Source organism: Lutjanus erythropterus, chromosome 4 (assembly GCF_056507025.1).
Source record: "Lutjanus erythropterus isolate fLutEry1 chromosome 4, fLutEry1.hap2, whole genome shotgun sequence".
Lineage (NCBI taxonomy): Eukaryota > Metazoa > Chordata > Actinopteri > Lutjaniformes > Lutjanidae > Lutjanus > Lutjanus erythropterus.
In genome coordinates this window covers 6001153-6015776 of record NC_139320.1, presented here as the reverse complement: position 1 = coordinate 6015776, position 14624 = coordinate 6001153, and the positions used below count along the sequence as shown (strand labels likewise).

General features: G+C 38.1%; 2 protein-coding genes across 3 annotated transcripts; one reads left to right on the top strand and one right to left on the bottom strand.

The window, feature by feature from the left end:
- Nucleotides 1-1418: 1418 nt before the first annotated feature.
- lyrm9 (LYR motif containing 9) lies at nucleotides 1419-3985 on the top strand. Its single transcript, XM_084716826.1, has 3 exons — nucleotides 1419-1576; nucleotides 3531-3623; nucleotides 3707-3985. Exons 1-3 carry the CDS (start codon nucleotides 1451-1453, stop codon nucleotides 3722-3724), a joined length of 237 nt encoding a protein of 78 aa, XP_084572952.1. The 5' UTR covers nucleotides 1419-1450; the 3' UTR covers nucleotides 3725-3985.
- A 1030-nt stretch (nucleotides 3986-5015) lies between these two features.
- On the bottom strand, nucleotides 5016-13905 carry ift20 (intraflagellar transport 20 homolog (Chlamydomonas)). 2 transcript variants are annotated; one of them, XM_084716824.1, is made up of 5 exons: nucleotides 13791-13905; nucleotides 10641-10781; nucleotides 10451-10536; nucleotides 7936-8039; nucleotides 5016-5865 (listed from the first exon to the last, which is right to left on the bottom strand). In XM_084716824.1, the coding sequence occupies exons 1-5, from the start codon at nucleotides 13828-13830 to the stop codon at nucleotides 5784-5786; spliced, it is 453 nt and encodes a 150-aa protein (XP_084572950.1). In that variant the 5' UTR covers nucleotides 13831-13905; the 3' UTR covers nucleotides 5016-5783. The 2 variants fall into 2 exon arrangements, with proteins under 2 accessions (XP_084572950.1, XP_084572951.1); XM_084716825.1 differs by lacking the exon at nucleotides 13791-13905 and adding an exon at nucleotides 13315-13548.
- Between the last annotated feature and the right edge of the window lie 719 nt (nucleotides 13906-14624).

The window sequence follows — 14624 nt, the reverse complement described above, 5'->3', positions numbered from 1 at the left end:
AGTTTTACATGCATTTAAAGTCTTTTATCACACACGTTGTAAGGCTCTTTGTAAAGGTAGTTAAAAAAAACACACACACAAAACAGCTAGCACACCTGACACTTTTTTTATAGAGAATATGTCAGTCAACAGTGCCTTTGCACACATCCAGCAGAAACAGTAGAACATGATCAAAGTGGATAAATGCTTCGTGTGTCAGTCTGACAAAAGTAAATTTGTCTGTCAAGTGGTCAAAAAGTGCACAGACACATAAAACAAACTCAAAGAGGTGCAAAACTATGGAAGCATATATCTGCCACACCAGAAACAGAAAAACAGATCAGCATGACATTGTAATGTGGAAAGTGCTGTGTGTCTAATATGCTGTTAGCCTGCTTAGACAAGTCTTGCTGGGTTTAAATACTTATGGCCCACAGAATAATGAACAAATAAGAAACAAGAGGCCTTTGGCAGATACACACACATCAGTGGGTTGATCGGAGATGATGTACAGGTGATGGTGGCACACTGGCAGAAATTATGTTGTTCCAATGTGAAAAACATTTTGTTATAACACTAAACTTTTCATGTTATTTAGATATACAGATCCATTTTTCTTTTTTTCTGGTGTTGCATAGACACACTGCCATACAAAGCAGGATGAATTAAGCACTGCATTCTACCTTTAACACACAAAGTGATCACTGTGCTGGTTCAAAGCCAGTGTTTTTTTATGAATTCTTAGTCCTGTGGTTAAAGGAGCAGTATGTAGAAACTGCCTACAAAAATGAGTACAGCAGTCCAAATAGCATGTTGGGGCCATAAACTGTATATTAAATAGGATAAATCCCTATTTAAGACATGATCTATGGTTGAAGCGAGTTCTTTGTCCCCACCACCTCCTCTCCAGATGTGAAGAAGCTCAGACAGGCTGCAGGAACGCTGCAGGAGCACAACATCGTACATTGACAATAACAAGTGCTAGATAACAAGTCCTCCACTGTAAGTTGGTCAGCTGTTTATAACTGTTATCCTGAAAACAAAGGCCCACTGCACCCTGGAGTTTGAGTTTAGCGACTGTCTGTCTCACTGCCTGCCAAACTCCATTAACATTTTGGTCAATTTAACTGTTATAAACATCTACTCCTTCTACAATGATTTCTTACAACTAATAATCAGACACTTACTCATTCAGCAAACATTCTGCATAAATTTGAACTCAAATTAATATGAAGCAGGAAAACAAAAACAGTTATTCCGGCCTGGAATAGAAAATTTCAAAGGACACCGCAACTGTAGTGTCGTTGTCAGAGAAGCCAGTATTTCAATGTAGTATATTTCCTTAATCACTGATGACATATCATGGTCGTGTTATGAAAATTACAGTAAATATGTTACATATTTCTCCTATAATTAATTAATATAAAATATTGTCACTAACCTGGATGCATTTAATTTGTAGGAAGAAGGAATGGCGCCTTTAGTTGGAGTGGAGCTGGTCCAGACACCAGTGCAGCTCTATCGATATCTCCTGAGATGTTGCAGGCAGTTACCAACCGCAGCAATGCAGCAGCATTATCGACATGCTATAAGACAGGTGAGCTCAAGCAAAATGTTTTTCAAATGATCCTGGACGAATCTGTGAAGATTCTCAGTCATCCAGGTCATGGCATGTGTAAAAAAAAAAAAAAAAGTTGTCGTAGGAAACTGGATTTGCTGAGGTTCTTGGAGACTTTTCGTGTGTCATGTAAGAGACTTCTTCCATTCACAGAACTTTTAAATGTCTTTTACGAATGATCCTGGACGTATTAATGTATGATTTTGCTATACAGTTATACTTTTCAAATGTCGTTTTTCCAACCAACAGTCTAAAAAAGAGAAAAACAGAACATATTCACAGTAGACAAGCTCAACTCAAACAATTTGTTTGTATTTTTTTCTTAAAAAATGACTCAAAACAATTGATAGCTTATAAAAGTAGTCAGAGATTAATAGTTGACAGCTGATTAATTAAACTACAAATCAGTGCAGCTCTATTCACACTACTGTAGTGATTAATACAAGATAACAACATGTTTTGGCACAATGTGGCAAAAAAGCAGGGGGGAAGAAGACTACAACTGATTAAACAAGAATGTAAATGATGCAGTATTTAAAATAGTTTTAAAAAAAATCTGCTTTGCAAATGTTAGATGTGGAAGAAGTGCATTCAACATGTTTGTTAGACCTCACAAACCAAGACCTGTGACAATACAAGTGCCAAAGAAATGGGAGCGTAGAATTCAAGGGGAAGAGGCGTGCACGCACACACGCACACACACACTCTTACACTCACACACAGTCATCAGGACATCAGAACACCTGTGGTGAAGGCCACTGGGCCCAAATTTTAATATGTTATTTGACATGGTCAGAATAAACTGGAGGCTGTACTACAAAGTGAGTTTAATGGGCTCGTGAGGTATGTCAAGTCTGAAACCAGAGTTTTCAGTGCTTTTAACCTGGCTAGATCACCATGGAAACATAAGATGAACTGTTCTGGAGCAGGTTATGTTCAGAGTTTCAGATTAAAGTCTGTGGTAAAAATTAAAGTCTATGGTAAAAAGCGCCACGTTATCTACGCAAACCTGTAGAGCTGTACATTTGTAATGTCATCTAAAGAAGCCATGTAATGTAATTACAGCAGCGCAAGCTGTATGCATTGTGTTGCCATAGGAACCACATTTGTTGACGCAGAAAATCTTTTTTTCTACAACAATGGCGACACAAATACCACTATAAATGATGTTTTTAAGTTTGATCCTGATTGGCTGCCAAGTCCATTTTGCATCACTAATTTTGCAGCACAGAAGACTGAAAAGAAAATGAATTAATCTGTCTTATTTATCTGAGAAAATAATCAAGCAGTAACATTTATTTTACTTTGATTTGACCAAATACCAAAGTGATTCAACATCCTCATTGTCAGACCAACAGCAGACCTATAGAAATACTGAATCAAGATTAACTGTTTAATGTGCAGTTTTCATATTAGAATTAAATGGCAGGCATTAGGAGTGAATTAATTAAACCAGTGCTTTTCTGCCAGCATTCCTCTCTTGCCTTATTTCCCGAGACAGTTTGTACAGAAGAGTCAAATGATGCACCAAATGCTTATTGTGTCAACGAGCACAGAGCCTGAAGAAGAAAGCCTTAGTTAACAAAGCAAGTTGATAACCACTGCTGTGATAACTCTGTTGATATTGAGATGAGTCAGCTTTGTATTATCAGTCTTTTCTCAGCTACTCAGACATACTGGCATTGACCTTTGACTTTTCTTCCATAACCATACCAAACTGTCATTGTATCATTTATTTATTTTTTGTTAATACTTCTGACACATTTACAAACTTACTAACAACCAGGAGCAATGAATCACACACCATTTTTGTCATTAAATGTTCAGTGTGGTTTTCCAGGCATCAAAGGATTTAAGAACTTCAGCTAAATGCTTCCCCATCCTGAGCATTAAAATCATAAACACTGTACTATCCTTTGCTTTTGGTTTCCAGAGTTACATCAGTCACGCCGATGAAGACGACCCAGAGAGAATACAAATGATCATCCAAAGAGCCATCACAGATGCAGACTGGATCCTTAATAAAGTAAGGATGAAGGCCTCTCACATTTCAAGTCTGTTTTCAAATAAATACACATGGAAACTTTAAATTGTCTTTGTGATTCACAGTATACCAAGAAGAAGTGAAGATCACGAGCCATGATCTTGTCCTTAGATGTTGCATTTTGCAACACAGCACCTGACATGATTTGTAGTACAGATGCACTGTTTGTGTTGTTTGTCTTCATGGCTGTGAGGATGTGAACCCTGTGGGTGACCTCATGAGCCATGGACTGTAGTTTATAAAATAACTACTGAACTCACTATAACGTTGTGTAAATACTGCTCTTTAAATTAAATGAGTTGATTTGTTTTTCTTTTTCAATAAATGTATTCTCTATAATTAGAGCTCAGTTGTCTTATTTACAGAGTGTTGTCAACTTGCAATAAAACCTCAACTTTTTACTCATTGACTGATTGGTGAAACAAGACAAAACACAGGTGACTGGCATGAGGTAATATTAGCTGGAGGGGACCATGCTTTACTGTAGCTATTTGTGTGGTGCAGGTATGTCTAAACAAAAGCTAACATAAAAATACCAATTATATTAATATCAATACTACTGCTACTAGAAAGATGGATGGGCAAAGACAGGAAAGCAGGAGGGTAAAAAGAGGGAAAGTACAAGCAGACCAATTTTTCTCTGTATTACATGTGACAGATTGCATATGGTTCTGTTTTAATCTCAGAGGGTCAAAGGTCAACTCACCACCACAGAGCGAGGACGGAGAATAGTCCAATACAGAGGTAGTTCCACCTGTGTCCTCAAGTTCAAGTTCATCGTCAGTAAATAAGCATTGTTGTGTTTTCAGTACCTTAAAATGAGGCCTTTATATCTACATGGCTGGCATGTTGAACTGCCATGCTTCTACAGTAGCCCAGAATGGACAAACCAGAGACTGGCTCTACAGATAGCCTTTTGTTTGATTTTTATTTTTAGCTCATTGTAGATGCTACTAAATTCTACACACTGGTCCTTTAAGTGAAGGAAATGATATTGAAATATAACTGTTTAATTGGTCCATGTAAAGAGGGCTGTATATAGAATTGGTATTGAAGAATAGAAGAAAAAAGGAGGAGGAACAAACAAGTGTATCCTTCTTCCTACTCCTTTTCAAGCATGTAGAATTTACTTACCATCAGTCAGTAAATGGTAAATGGTCAAATAAAAATCATTGCTCTGATATTTGCATCGTGATTCACTACTTGAATCACGATGCAAATATCAAAGCAAGCTACAGCAAAGCACAGGTAAACTACCAGTTTAATCACTTGCAGTTCACTACTCCCAAACCCTTGTAAATGTGCTTCTTCAGCTGTTCTCAGCTCTGAACAACCTCGACAGGGAGATACAGAAGTAGTTTTCAATCCCCACTATTTCAACAGCAAGAATGATAACACATTTTTATTGTGCAATATGATACAGTATTTATTCAAGTATAATCCTTTGTCATCTAAATTAATTCATCTGAGACAATGAGACACATAACAGACAGAAGAAAGAAGAGAATGTATTCGTCATGTGCTTTGCCCACAGACTGGTTGTACCAGGAGTATGGAATGAAAGCAAGAGTTACTCAAAGAAGATCAAATTTTCTATCTTCTAAAACCACACTGTATTTACAGATGCATGCACATGCAGTATTTCAATTGATACAAAAAGTAGTAAAACTAGGTATACAGAGTAATTCTTCAGTATAAATAGTATAAATAACATTTGTTTCTTTGTATAAATAGCTCCGTCTTCTTTCATGTTGGTCTGAGGTGTTGATGTGGAGACGTTGGTGTGAACGGAACTTCATGTTCCAAATATATTCAAGCTTACAACACTGTAAATGGTCACCACTGATCTGACCAGGGTGGGAACAGCTACAGTAAGCAGCCGGCTGTTGCTTCACACACACACACACACACACACACACACACACACACACACACACACACACACACACGTGTGCATGCACGCATGTCAGAAGGTGTGGATGTTTTAGTTTTGATGATGTTGGAGCTTTAGGATTGCTTGAGAAAAAGAGTTGCAGCAGAGTAACTCTCTGAAGGGGGTATCAGCGCCCCGAGAGAACAGGACAGGCACTCTGGAAACGTGGTTGCAGACGTTGTACATTTTCTGCTGTCTCGGTCACATCCTCACTTTTGCAGAATGAACTGGTCGATGAACTCGTTCTGCTCCGACTCCACTTTGGACAAGGCTTCATACTCAATGCGATATCTGAAACAAAAAAACACAACAGAAACTAAATGTGACCTAGAGTTAGGTGATATGCTAAAATTTTCCCACTGACCATCTTCAGCCCATCAATCAGCGTTATCCCCACCCACTAAACAAAACAAACTCAAAGTGTCAACAAACTAATTATTATCACACAGTTTCCTTTTTAAACAGAAATAGAACCGTTCACCTTCTGAATTCATGTTTCTCTTTTACTGAACTAAGACAAGCTTAATTGTCTTGTTAACTCTTCGGAAAAAACACTTCATTCAAACCCGACAGAAAAACATGTAAAACTTACCTAAATAATCTTTGTTAGTCTGTCCACCCTTCCAACAATCATCAACTCTAGTTTGGTCAAATTAAATCCTTAATTCACCGTGTGAAAGGAGTGCAAAGAGTCTGGCTATACAGCCTGTTAACTTCTCACTCCTCACCCAGCTCTGTGCACTGGTGGTCCAGTTGAGTGAGTGTGTACTGTGCTGCTGGTTGAGAGCGTTATGCAGAACAGCAGCTGTCACTCTGCAGACCATTACATTAGCAAAGTAAAATGACAAATATTGGCCCAAAAAAACAACCAGAGATGGATTCAGCCCATCATCGATGGGCAATATATTTGTTCAATCACCCAAGCTTAATGTTACCCAACCAAAATAACAGTCTATCACTTGCATGAAATGTAACCACAAGACAGTAAACACTCAGATGATGCTGGTTACAGCTTGTTTTTCAAAAGTGATTACTGGCACTTTAAAAAGTCACATGAGGTCAATAGATGATGTCATTATAAGCTACATTTTAACTTGTTGCTTAATGGTAGAGTCAGAAGGATTTGTCTGAGCTGTCCGTAAATGCATCCGGACGTCAATACTAAAGTTTTGGGTTGGTGAAACTTCCTGTTCACAGCAAGACATACATAAATAAGGGGTCAATTGCTATTTCACTAACTAAAATGTATATTTTCTGTAAAAGGAGCAGTAAACCCCAAATCAAAAACATGGATTTTACTCTGGCCCGTAGTAAAGAATAATAATAAAGAAAGAAAAATGTGTCTGTAGCTGCAACTAATAAATTCTCTATTTACATCTGAGGCTTCCTATTTTTGGATTTGGCACCCATAGCTCGCCCAGAGAGACTCAAGACAAGCCACCAGCAAAATTTAGAGGAAAAGGCGAAAAACATAGGCTCTGAGGAACATTTTAGTTGACAAAATATTAACTTTTTTTTTTTTCAAATTCAGTGTATCAGCTACACATTTCTACAACTAAAGAATGTTAAGCATCACTTTAGACCTATAACAGTAATAAAAGAACATTAAAATGTCCATAAAAACTTTTATTCATGTCTATATAATTTTTTGTCAAAGCTACAGAGATCCATCTAAGAGGGGCTATAAGCCACATGTGGCTCCAGAGCTGCAGTTTGAGACCCCTGATAGATTTTTGAGAATGCCTTCTCTCCAATATAATGGGACTAAAAATCACTCAGCTTGTGGTGCTCAAAACATCAAAAAATATATTTGAAAAATTAAAATCAGTCTCTTTATAAAAAAACAACCATGACCCATACACGCAAGATAATCCACAGGCCTTGTTGTGAGCAGTTTCATTTAGGAACTATTTTCTTTCTATGGCAGAACTGCTTCCTTTCTACAAGAAACAAAATAGCTCCTACATGAAACTAGTGAAAATCAGTTTGCATGTAAACATATTCATTGACAGATGCTGTGCTAACAGTTCTTGTGAAAATAACTTGTCCTAAATTGGACTTAAAACAGTTAGCTGTTGGGACTATATTATTTAAAAAAAAAAAAAAAACTTAAATTGCTGCCTGTGTATTCAACCAAAGGAACCAAACTTTTAACTGAACATTGGACAGCTTTTAACTGTCGGTATAAGTTAGACCAAAACAACTGCTGCTCTGCTGGTACATTTGACATTTTGTTTACTTGCAGCACAAGCCATTTATTCAGGTACGAATGAAATGTATGGTTTTGTGTGCTGAATTTAAATGGACATGAAACCAGCACTGTGTTGGTTGGGCTATTGAATCCACCCACACACTGTTTACCTCTCCAGCTGCATCTTCTTCTCAGCAATGAGGGCCTGCAGCTGCTGCTGTTGAGCCTCTCTTTGCTTCGCCACCGACTTCAGCAGATTTCTGGCTCCTATTGCCTGAAGAAGAAGAACACAGGATGATTATTTCTGGAATTACATGTAGGGATGTCCCGATCCGATCACGTGATCGGAAATCGGGGCCAATCACGTGATTTTCAAATGATCAGAATCAGGTGGAAATGATCGGATTTAACCCTACAAAATAACAAGCATGTTTTAAATTCATCCTGAGGTACAAAGAGATTGTCAAATGGAATGACAATGGCTTAGTTAGGAGTCTATGATCACGCTGGCCTGATCAGATCATGTGACGTCTTCAGAGCGCCATAAAAAAAAAAAACCTAGGTCACCTAGAGCGCTGCTGTCTACTTTACTCAAAAGTGCAGATTTGAACCTCTCTCCCAGTTTTTATTTGACGTTGATAGACCACATAAAACCGAACATACGAGTATGTTTATCCGCTCCTAAAAGTGCTATGGGGGGGCATCCATGTATTCGGCATTTTCTGTCATTTTACAAAACGGGAAAAAGTCGTCAAATCAGCTGATACTACTCTACGTGACAACGATACCAGAGATGTCTGATGCAGATGAGGGGAGACCAGAAATCAGCTGCGGGAGTTAGGGGCGGGAGCTGGCGGGGGGAAGACGGAGTGTTTGAAAGAGAAGTCAGAAGAAGAAGACGGAGTGTTTCGAGGTTAAAACGAGGCAGTTATTGAATGTCCATCAAGCCCTCAAGCTGTTTTATGGCGAGGAAGACGCAGAGGGTGAACTTATTTCATCTTCATTGTCCGAGGAGGAGGAGGAGGAGAGTGGCGTTGAAGATAATGAGGTGACGGACCCATGTTTTGTCACAGACATATGAGAGGTCAGTCAAACTAATCATGAATATTTACAGCTTTTGTTTTGTTTATTGCTGTATTGTAAATGTTATAAACCCATTTTATATGCATATAACGTTTTATATTTAGGTAGGTTTATGTGTACAGAAGATCAGGGCTGAAATGATAAATACAGACTCTCATACACTCTGATACACTCTGCATACTATCAAAGAGATGGATATACTGATTTTCCTAGTATTTATTTTGTGTTATATTTTTATTTCTATGTATAAGTTAATTTCTTTATTTATTACTTGTAAAGTTTTCTTTTGTAAACTGAGTATTCACATTGTTGTAGGGAGCCAGAGAATTACAATTTCAATACCCACATTTGAATTCACCATCCATCATGTGCATATGAACAATAATCTGAACAATCTCTAATTTTTTATGTTATTGTCATGTGTATATATACAGATATGAGGATAGTGGACCCTCCACACAGAGGCCTACCTGGAGAGGGCGTGGGAGGAGGAGTCAGATGAGCTCCAGATCATCACTTGGAGCCCTGGAGAAATGTAAACTACCCTGACACTGCCCCACAAATTATTATCATGCCACAGAGAACACCAGGAACTCTGGGAAAATGCTATTTGAGACTCTGAGAATGCAAAGCACTGGTGTAGCTTTCTGTAATATTTTGCACTTAGTTTGTTTTGAAGAGTTGCAGCTGACAAGGTTAAAACGCCTAAAAATATACATGCTTTTTATTGTAAATAATTATATAAAGTATTACTTTATTTCAATTTTACTTTTATATGTTCATATTTGCAATCTATGTTTACTTTTGTTTCAAAACAGCTTTCTAAGCATGTTTGTGGTTTTTATTATAATAAATAGTATATTTTTTCAATTCTAATTTGATGATTTCTGTGTATCTTTGGGCCAAATGTGTTTATAAAGTAGGCTAAAGTGAAAAAATAATTATCAGATCATATAGATGAAGTTGTGCTGAAAAAAAAGATACCAAGCATGGGCATGTTAAACATTTTTTTGTATGTGGTATATGAAGGCAGAATCAAAAGTATTAAAAAATGGCCAAAATAGGCTCAGACTCTTAAGGGTTAATTTTAATAAGTTCCACAACATCAATATTCATTGTTGCACAGACGGAAACAACACTATAAACGTCACAATTTACAGCAGGCGGGGAATTCAGACAACATAATAGTAGCGAGCTGGTAGTTAGTAGGGTAACGCAGGACAAACGTGTCACCTCTGGACGGCGAAAATGTCTGCAGTTTGGAGGTATTTTAAACTGGACAGCGAAGGCAGTGCAACAGCCACTTGTTATGTGTGCAGATTGGGTATTTCGCGTGGTGGAAATGTGGATGTGTTCTCTTTTTTTCTTATTATTAATGCATTGCTGAAGTATTGGATTGGGACTCGGTATCAGCAGATACTCAAAATCAAATGACTCAGACACAAAAAAATGTGATCAGGACATCCCTAATTACATGTTGCACTCATGATTGAACAGAAGCACGTTACTATACAGGATAACTTGAAATGACTATTGTGGGTTGAAGGACCACAAAATCTTCTGCAATAACCAAAGACAAGCAGCTTCAAATACAAAACTTACCTTCATCTTTTCTGTTTCTGCTTCTTTTGCCAATTCATCCACCAGTTCAATCAGACCTCCCACTATCTTCTGAAACTGGCCAATTTCTGCAAAGACCGACACATATTTGGGCATGCTGTAGTATCTGTTGATGTTGGAGGGGTAAAGCATGCACAACTTTAATGTTTTCAACAAACTACTCAGTGCTTACTGTCCACAAATTCTTTACACTCCTCCTTGAGCTCTGACGTCTTCTGGCTGACATCAGGCTCCAGCACCCGTAGCTTGTTGAGCTCATCAAAATAAAAGCCTGCCTCACCTAACGGGTCTTTAGCCATGGCCACAGCTGGGCCTGTCACAACGGAGAAGAACACACATACATTTAAAATAATGTATAAATGCCTTTATCACTACCTGCAACTCCCTTTTTACTGGACTCCCTAAAAAGTCTTTAAGAATATGACAGATAATCCAGAACACTGCACTGAGGATTTTGACCAGCCAACAGAGATCACATCACTGCACTAGCTACCTGTATCTTTTAGAATGAATTTTAAAGTCCTTTTTACGTATCTCTGAAGCCTTATATTTTCTAGCACCCTCTTATGTGACTGTCTCTCAACTCTCAGATCTTCCACTGTGTTTCTTGTAGAAGTTCCCAAAATGTCCCACAAGAAATCTGGTGAGGGTGCTTTCTGTTTTTTTTCTATTTTCTTTCCCCATCTGGATCTTAGAATAGCAAACGCTGCTGGAATTTTTGAAAAGAAATGACAGACCTATCTTTTTAACTTGGGTTTTAATTAGGGGGTAATTCTGCCAAGTATCATTAGCTGTGTTTACATAGACTAACATTCCACTGACAATCAGTGCAACCAGAATAAAAATGACTCCTTTCACCACTTTGGTTGGAAGCGACTGACCCGATCCAGTCCAATTAGAAACCAATTTTCAATCAGGTTGAGAGGGGTGTTATAAACTTTTGATAATCCATTCAGTAGACAAATATTAGTGGTTAAAACATGTAAATTTTGTTTTTTTATGGTTAAATATATATATGTATATATACATTTTCTTTCTGCACATTTTCCCTTCATGGGGGCAACATTAAGTGGTATGAACAATTTTCCAGGAGAGACAGAAACATGCTGGTTGCTAAACAAAACTGGTCTGTGGTTATTACAACTTTTTCCTCTGACCTGTAGTACTGTTCATCAATCTAGGTTGTTTAGGTGTGACTTGCAAAGTTTTGGTGTTATCGGCCACGGAAAAGTGTGTCATGTCTCAAACATAATGGAACTAAATGCCACTCAGCTTGTGGTGCTCAAAGCGCCAAAAAAACAACACATATGAAAAATTCAACAGCAATGTGTTTTTCCAACAATCATGACCCGGTCACTCAAGATAATCTACAGACTTTGTTGTGAGTAGTTTCATGTAGGAACTACTTTCTAAAATATTTCTGGTGGATTCTACAGCAGAAAAAAAGTCCCTACATGAAACGGCTTAGAATGAAGTCTGTGGATTCTCTTGAGTAACCATGTCATAATTTTTGGATTTTTTTTTCAGCTTTGAGCACCACAAGCTGAGTGCCATTTAGTTTTATCATATTTGAGACAAGGTGACATCTCTATGGCCGATATCTCCAAAACTCTGCAACTCACACAAAAACAATCTATGGTTCAGACCGCCCTTCTTAAGATATACCTTTCAGAAGATATATCTTAGCTAAGGAGTCTCTGGGAAACAGCCCATATGGTTAAGGGAGACTTTAAGATACAACTTACAAAGCACGTAGCGCTATAAACACTCTGGGAAACGGGGCCCTAGATGGATGAATAGCACTACAGGTAAGAGGAAAAATAAGCATTTTTGTACACTGCATCCTTGTGAACATGTTAGTTGGATTCTCTATAATCAGAATGATTTCAATCAGGTTAAAGAATATTGTTCATGTAACTACAGCTATTGTCCTGATTTGATGTCTTATGAATTTTTCTAGTTTCCGTTTATTTGTCTGTTTTCTGTTCCCTTTGTTATTTTCAATCTGATCCAGTTTGTTAAGTCTTTTGGGCTGCATGTTTACATTAAATGTGTTATACACAAATTATCATCAATATTATTAAAGTACAGCTTGAAATTGTTGGCTATCTAATGAGAAGCACTATCTCACAAGATAAATGTGGCAGATACAGGAACTTATTACATAGCGTGACATTAAAATGGACGGAATTTACAGTTTGATAACTTAATGCTCACAAGCGTCTCTTGCCATCAGACTATCACACAGTGATAACATCTACTTTGCTGACAGTGCGTGTGTAGCTGTTATCTCCAGTCAGCTGGCTCTCAGTAACGTTAACACGCTGTATGACCACTTGTTAATGCTAAATAAACATTTCATTTAACTATGACCTTCAATGAGAGATCAACATATGACAAGACGAGCCATGTGTACCTTTACTCACTACAGCTTTAAGTAAAATGTAAGGTAAGCATAGTTAGCTGTAACAGCTAGCTAACGTTTGGTTTTTCCAGAAGTTATCTGATTGATTTTGAAGTTAGCTTACATTGCAACGTTATCGTGTGTATGATGACTTAACTTAAGTTTAATTTGACTAAATTAATATTATAGTTAGCGTTAGTCTAAAGGTGGAAAGAGTATCAGTAGTTCGCTACAAGGGTCTAAATTCCACCAATCCTAAAATGAGTTAACTAAATTAACTCAGCTAGTTAGCTACATTTAGCTAGCCTGCTAACAAACCTAATTCTACAACAACTTAATAATACTAACTACCCTTGTTATGGCTGAGTACGTTCACTTAAATAGCTAACGCTGTATTTACACGTATCTTGCTACTTTGGAGGCAGAAAACGTTATATTTTACCTGTTTAGACCGCTATCACCGTTAACGCAAATGGTTCTGTGTTGTCTGGCGATGTGGCACAGAGAGTAAACCAGCAGCACAGGCTCCTCCTCCTCCCCCGCGCGCTGCTGCTACCAGGGAAACCAAACACTGCAGCTACCCGCGTGTGTGTGTACGTGGTGGGTGAGGTTTGAAAACACTCGAGTGTTCCTTAATCATTTCCACCACTCAGAACAGAAACAAACGTGCAGTTAAATGTGTTATAATGCCATGCGCCCCAACAACAACAGAGTTGGTTTTCATAAGTCTTCTCGATATAGGAAGCTGTGCTTTTACTTTGATAGAAAATCGGAAATACGAATCTTTACCGTAATGTATGTAGTATTACAACAGGCGTTGTGCCTGTTACGGTGCTTAATAACATGGAAGCGTATCCCCCGCGGAAGGGGATACGCTTCCATGCTATTAAGCACTATGCAGACTAGTTCATTACTTACTTTTCCAGTGTTGGGAGACTAGATCCAAACACGAAGTCATTCAAAAGTCTGTAAGGAACTTGTTCATTCTGTAGATACAATAAAATCAAGGTTGCTGATTTAATTTGAACATGTTTTTCACTTCATCTAGGCCAGTGTTTCCCAACCCTCGTCCTCAGAGCTCACTGCCCTGCATGTTTTAGATGTTTCCCTGCTCCAACACACCTGATTCAAATGATCGGCTCGTCATCAAGCCTCTGTAGAAGCCTGATCATGTGAATCAGGTGTGCTGGAGCAGGGAAACACATAAAACATGCAGGGCAGTGTGTCTTGAGAACCAGGGTGGGGAAACACTGATCTAGGCTATGTCTACAGGACTCAAAATGTATATTAGACTGCATGCACCACTGCAAACAATATTATATTCCTGCTTACATCCTTACATCCTTATCCCCCATCTATAAAGCCCAGTCTTTACCATAACATCAAGTGTTTTGTTTTACAGATACTTTGTACTCTTTGTTCCTCCCTACTGCCTCCCTCTCTCTATGATGTACAGATGATCCCCTACCATCAAGTATTTCATTCTGTGCCGATGTTCATTCTCAGAAACCAGAAGTTTTAACAATTCAACAAAATGGTACTTTTATTCACATTGTTGTGTTTCACAGACTCACAGGTTTTCACTAGAGTTCCTTCTTCATTGGTGTGACTCAGTACCACTCCCTATACTTATATCTCTCTCTGTGTGTGAGAACACATGTACATGTGGATACATGTGTAACTATACACAAGCAGGACACTGAAATACCTCTTCTGCTGGTGGGACTTCTACACACATATGGTGGAACCACC

Coding starts and splice junctions, on each gene's coding strand:
- ift20 (XM_084716824.1), bottom strand. CDS start 13,830: ATGACTTCGTGTTTGGATCTAGTCTCCCAACACTGGAAAA. Junction 10,537..10,640: donor GTGTAAAGAATTTGTGGACA/GTAAGCACTGAG, acceptor CGGTCTTTGCAG/AAATTGGCCAGTTTCAGAAG. Junction 5,866..7,935: donor AAGAAGATGCAGCTGGAGAG/GTAAACAGTGTG, acceptor TTTTTGTTTCAG/ATATCGCATTGAGTATGAAG.
- lyrm9 (XM_084716826.1), top strand. CDS start 1,451: ATGGCGCCTTTAGTTGGAGTGGAGCTGGTCCAGACACCAGTGCAGCTC. Junction 1,577..3,530: donor ATCGACATGCTATAAGACAG/GTGAGCTCAAGC, acceptor TTTGGTTTCCAG/AGTTACATCAGTCACGCCGA.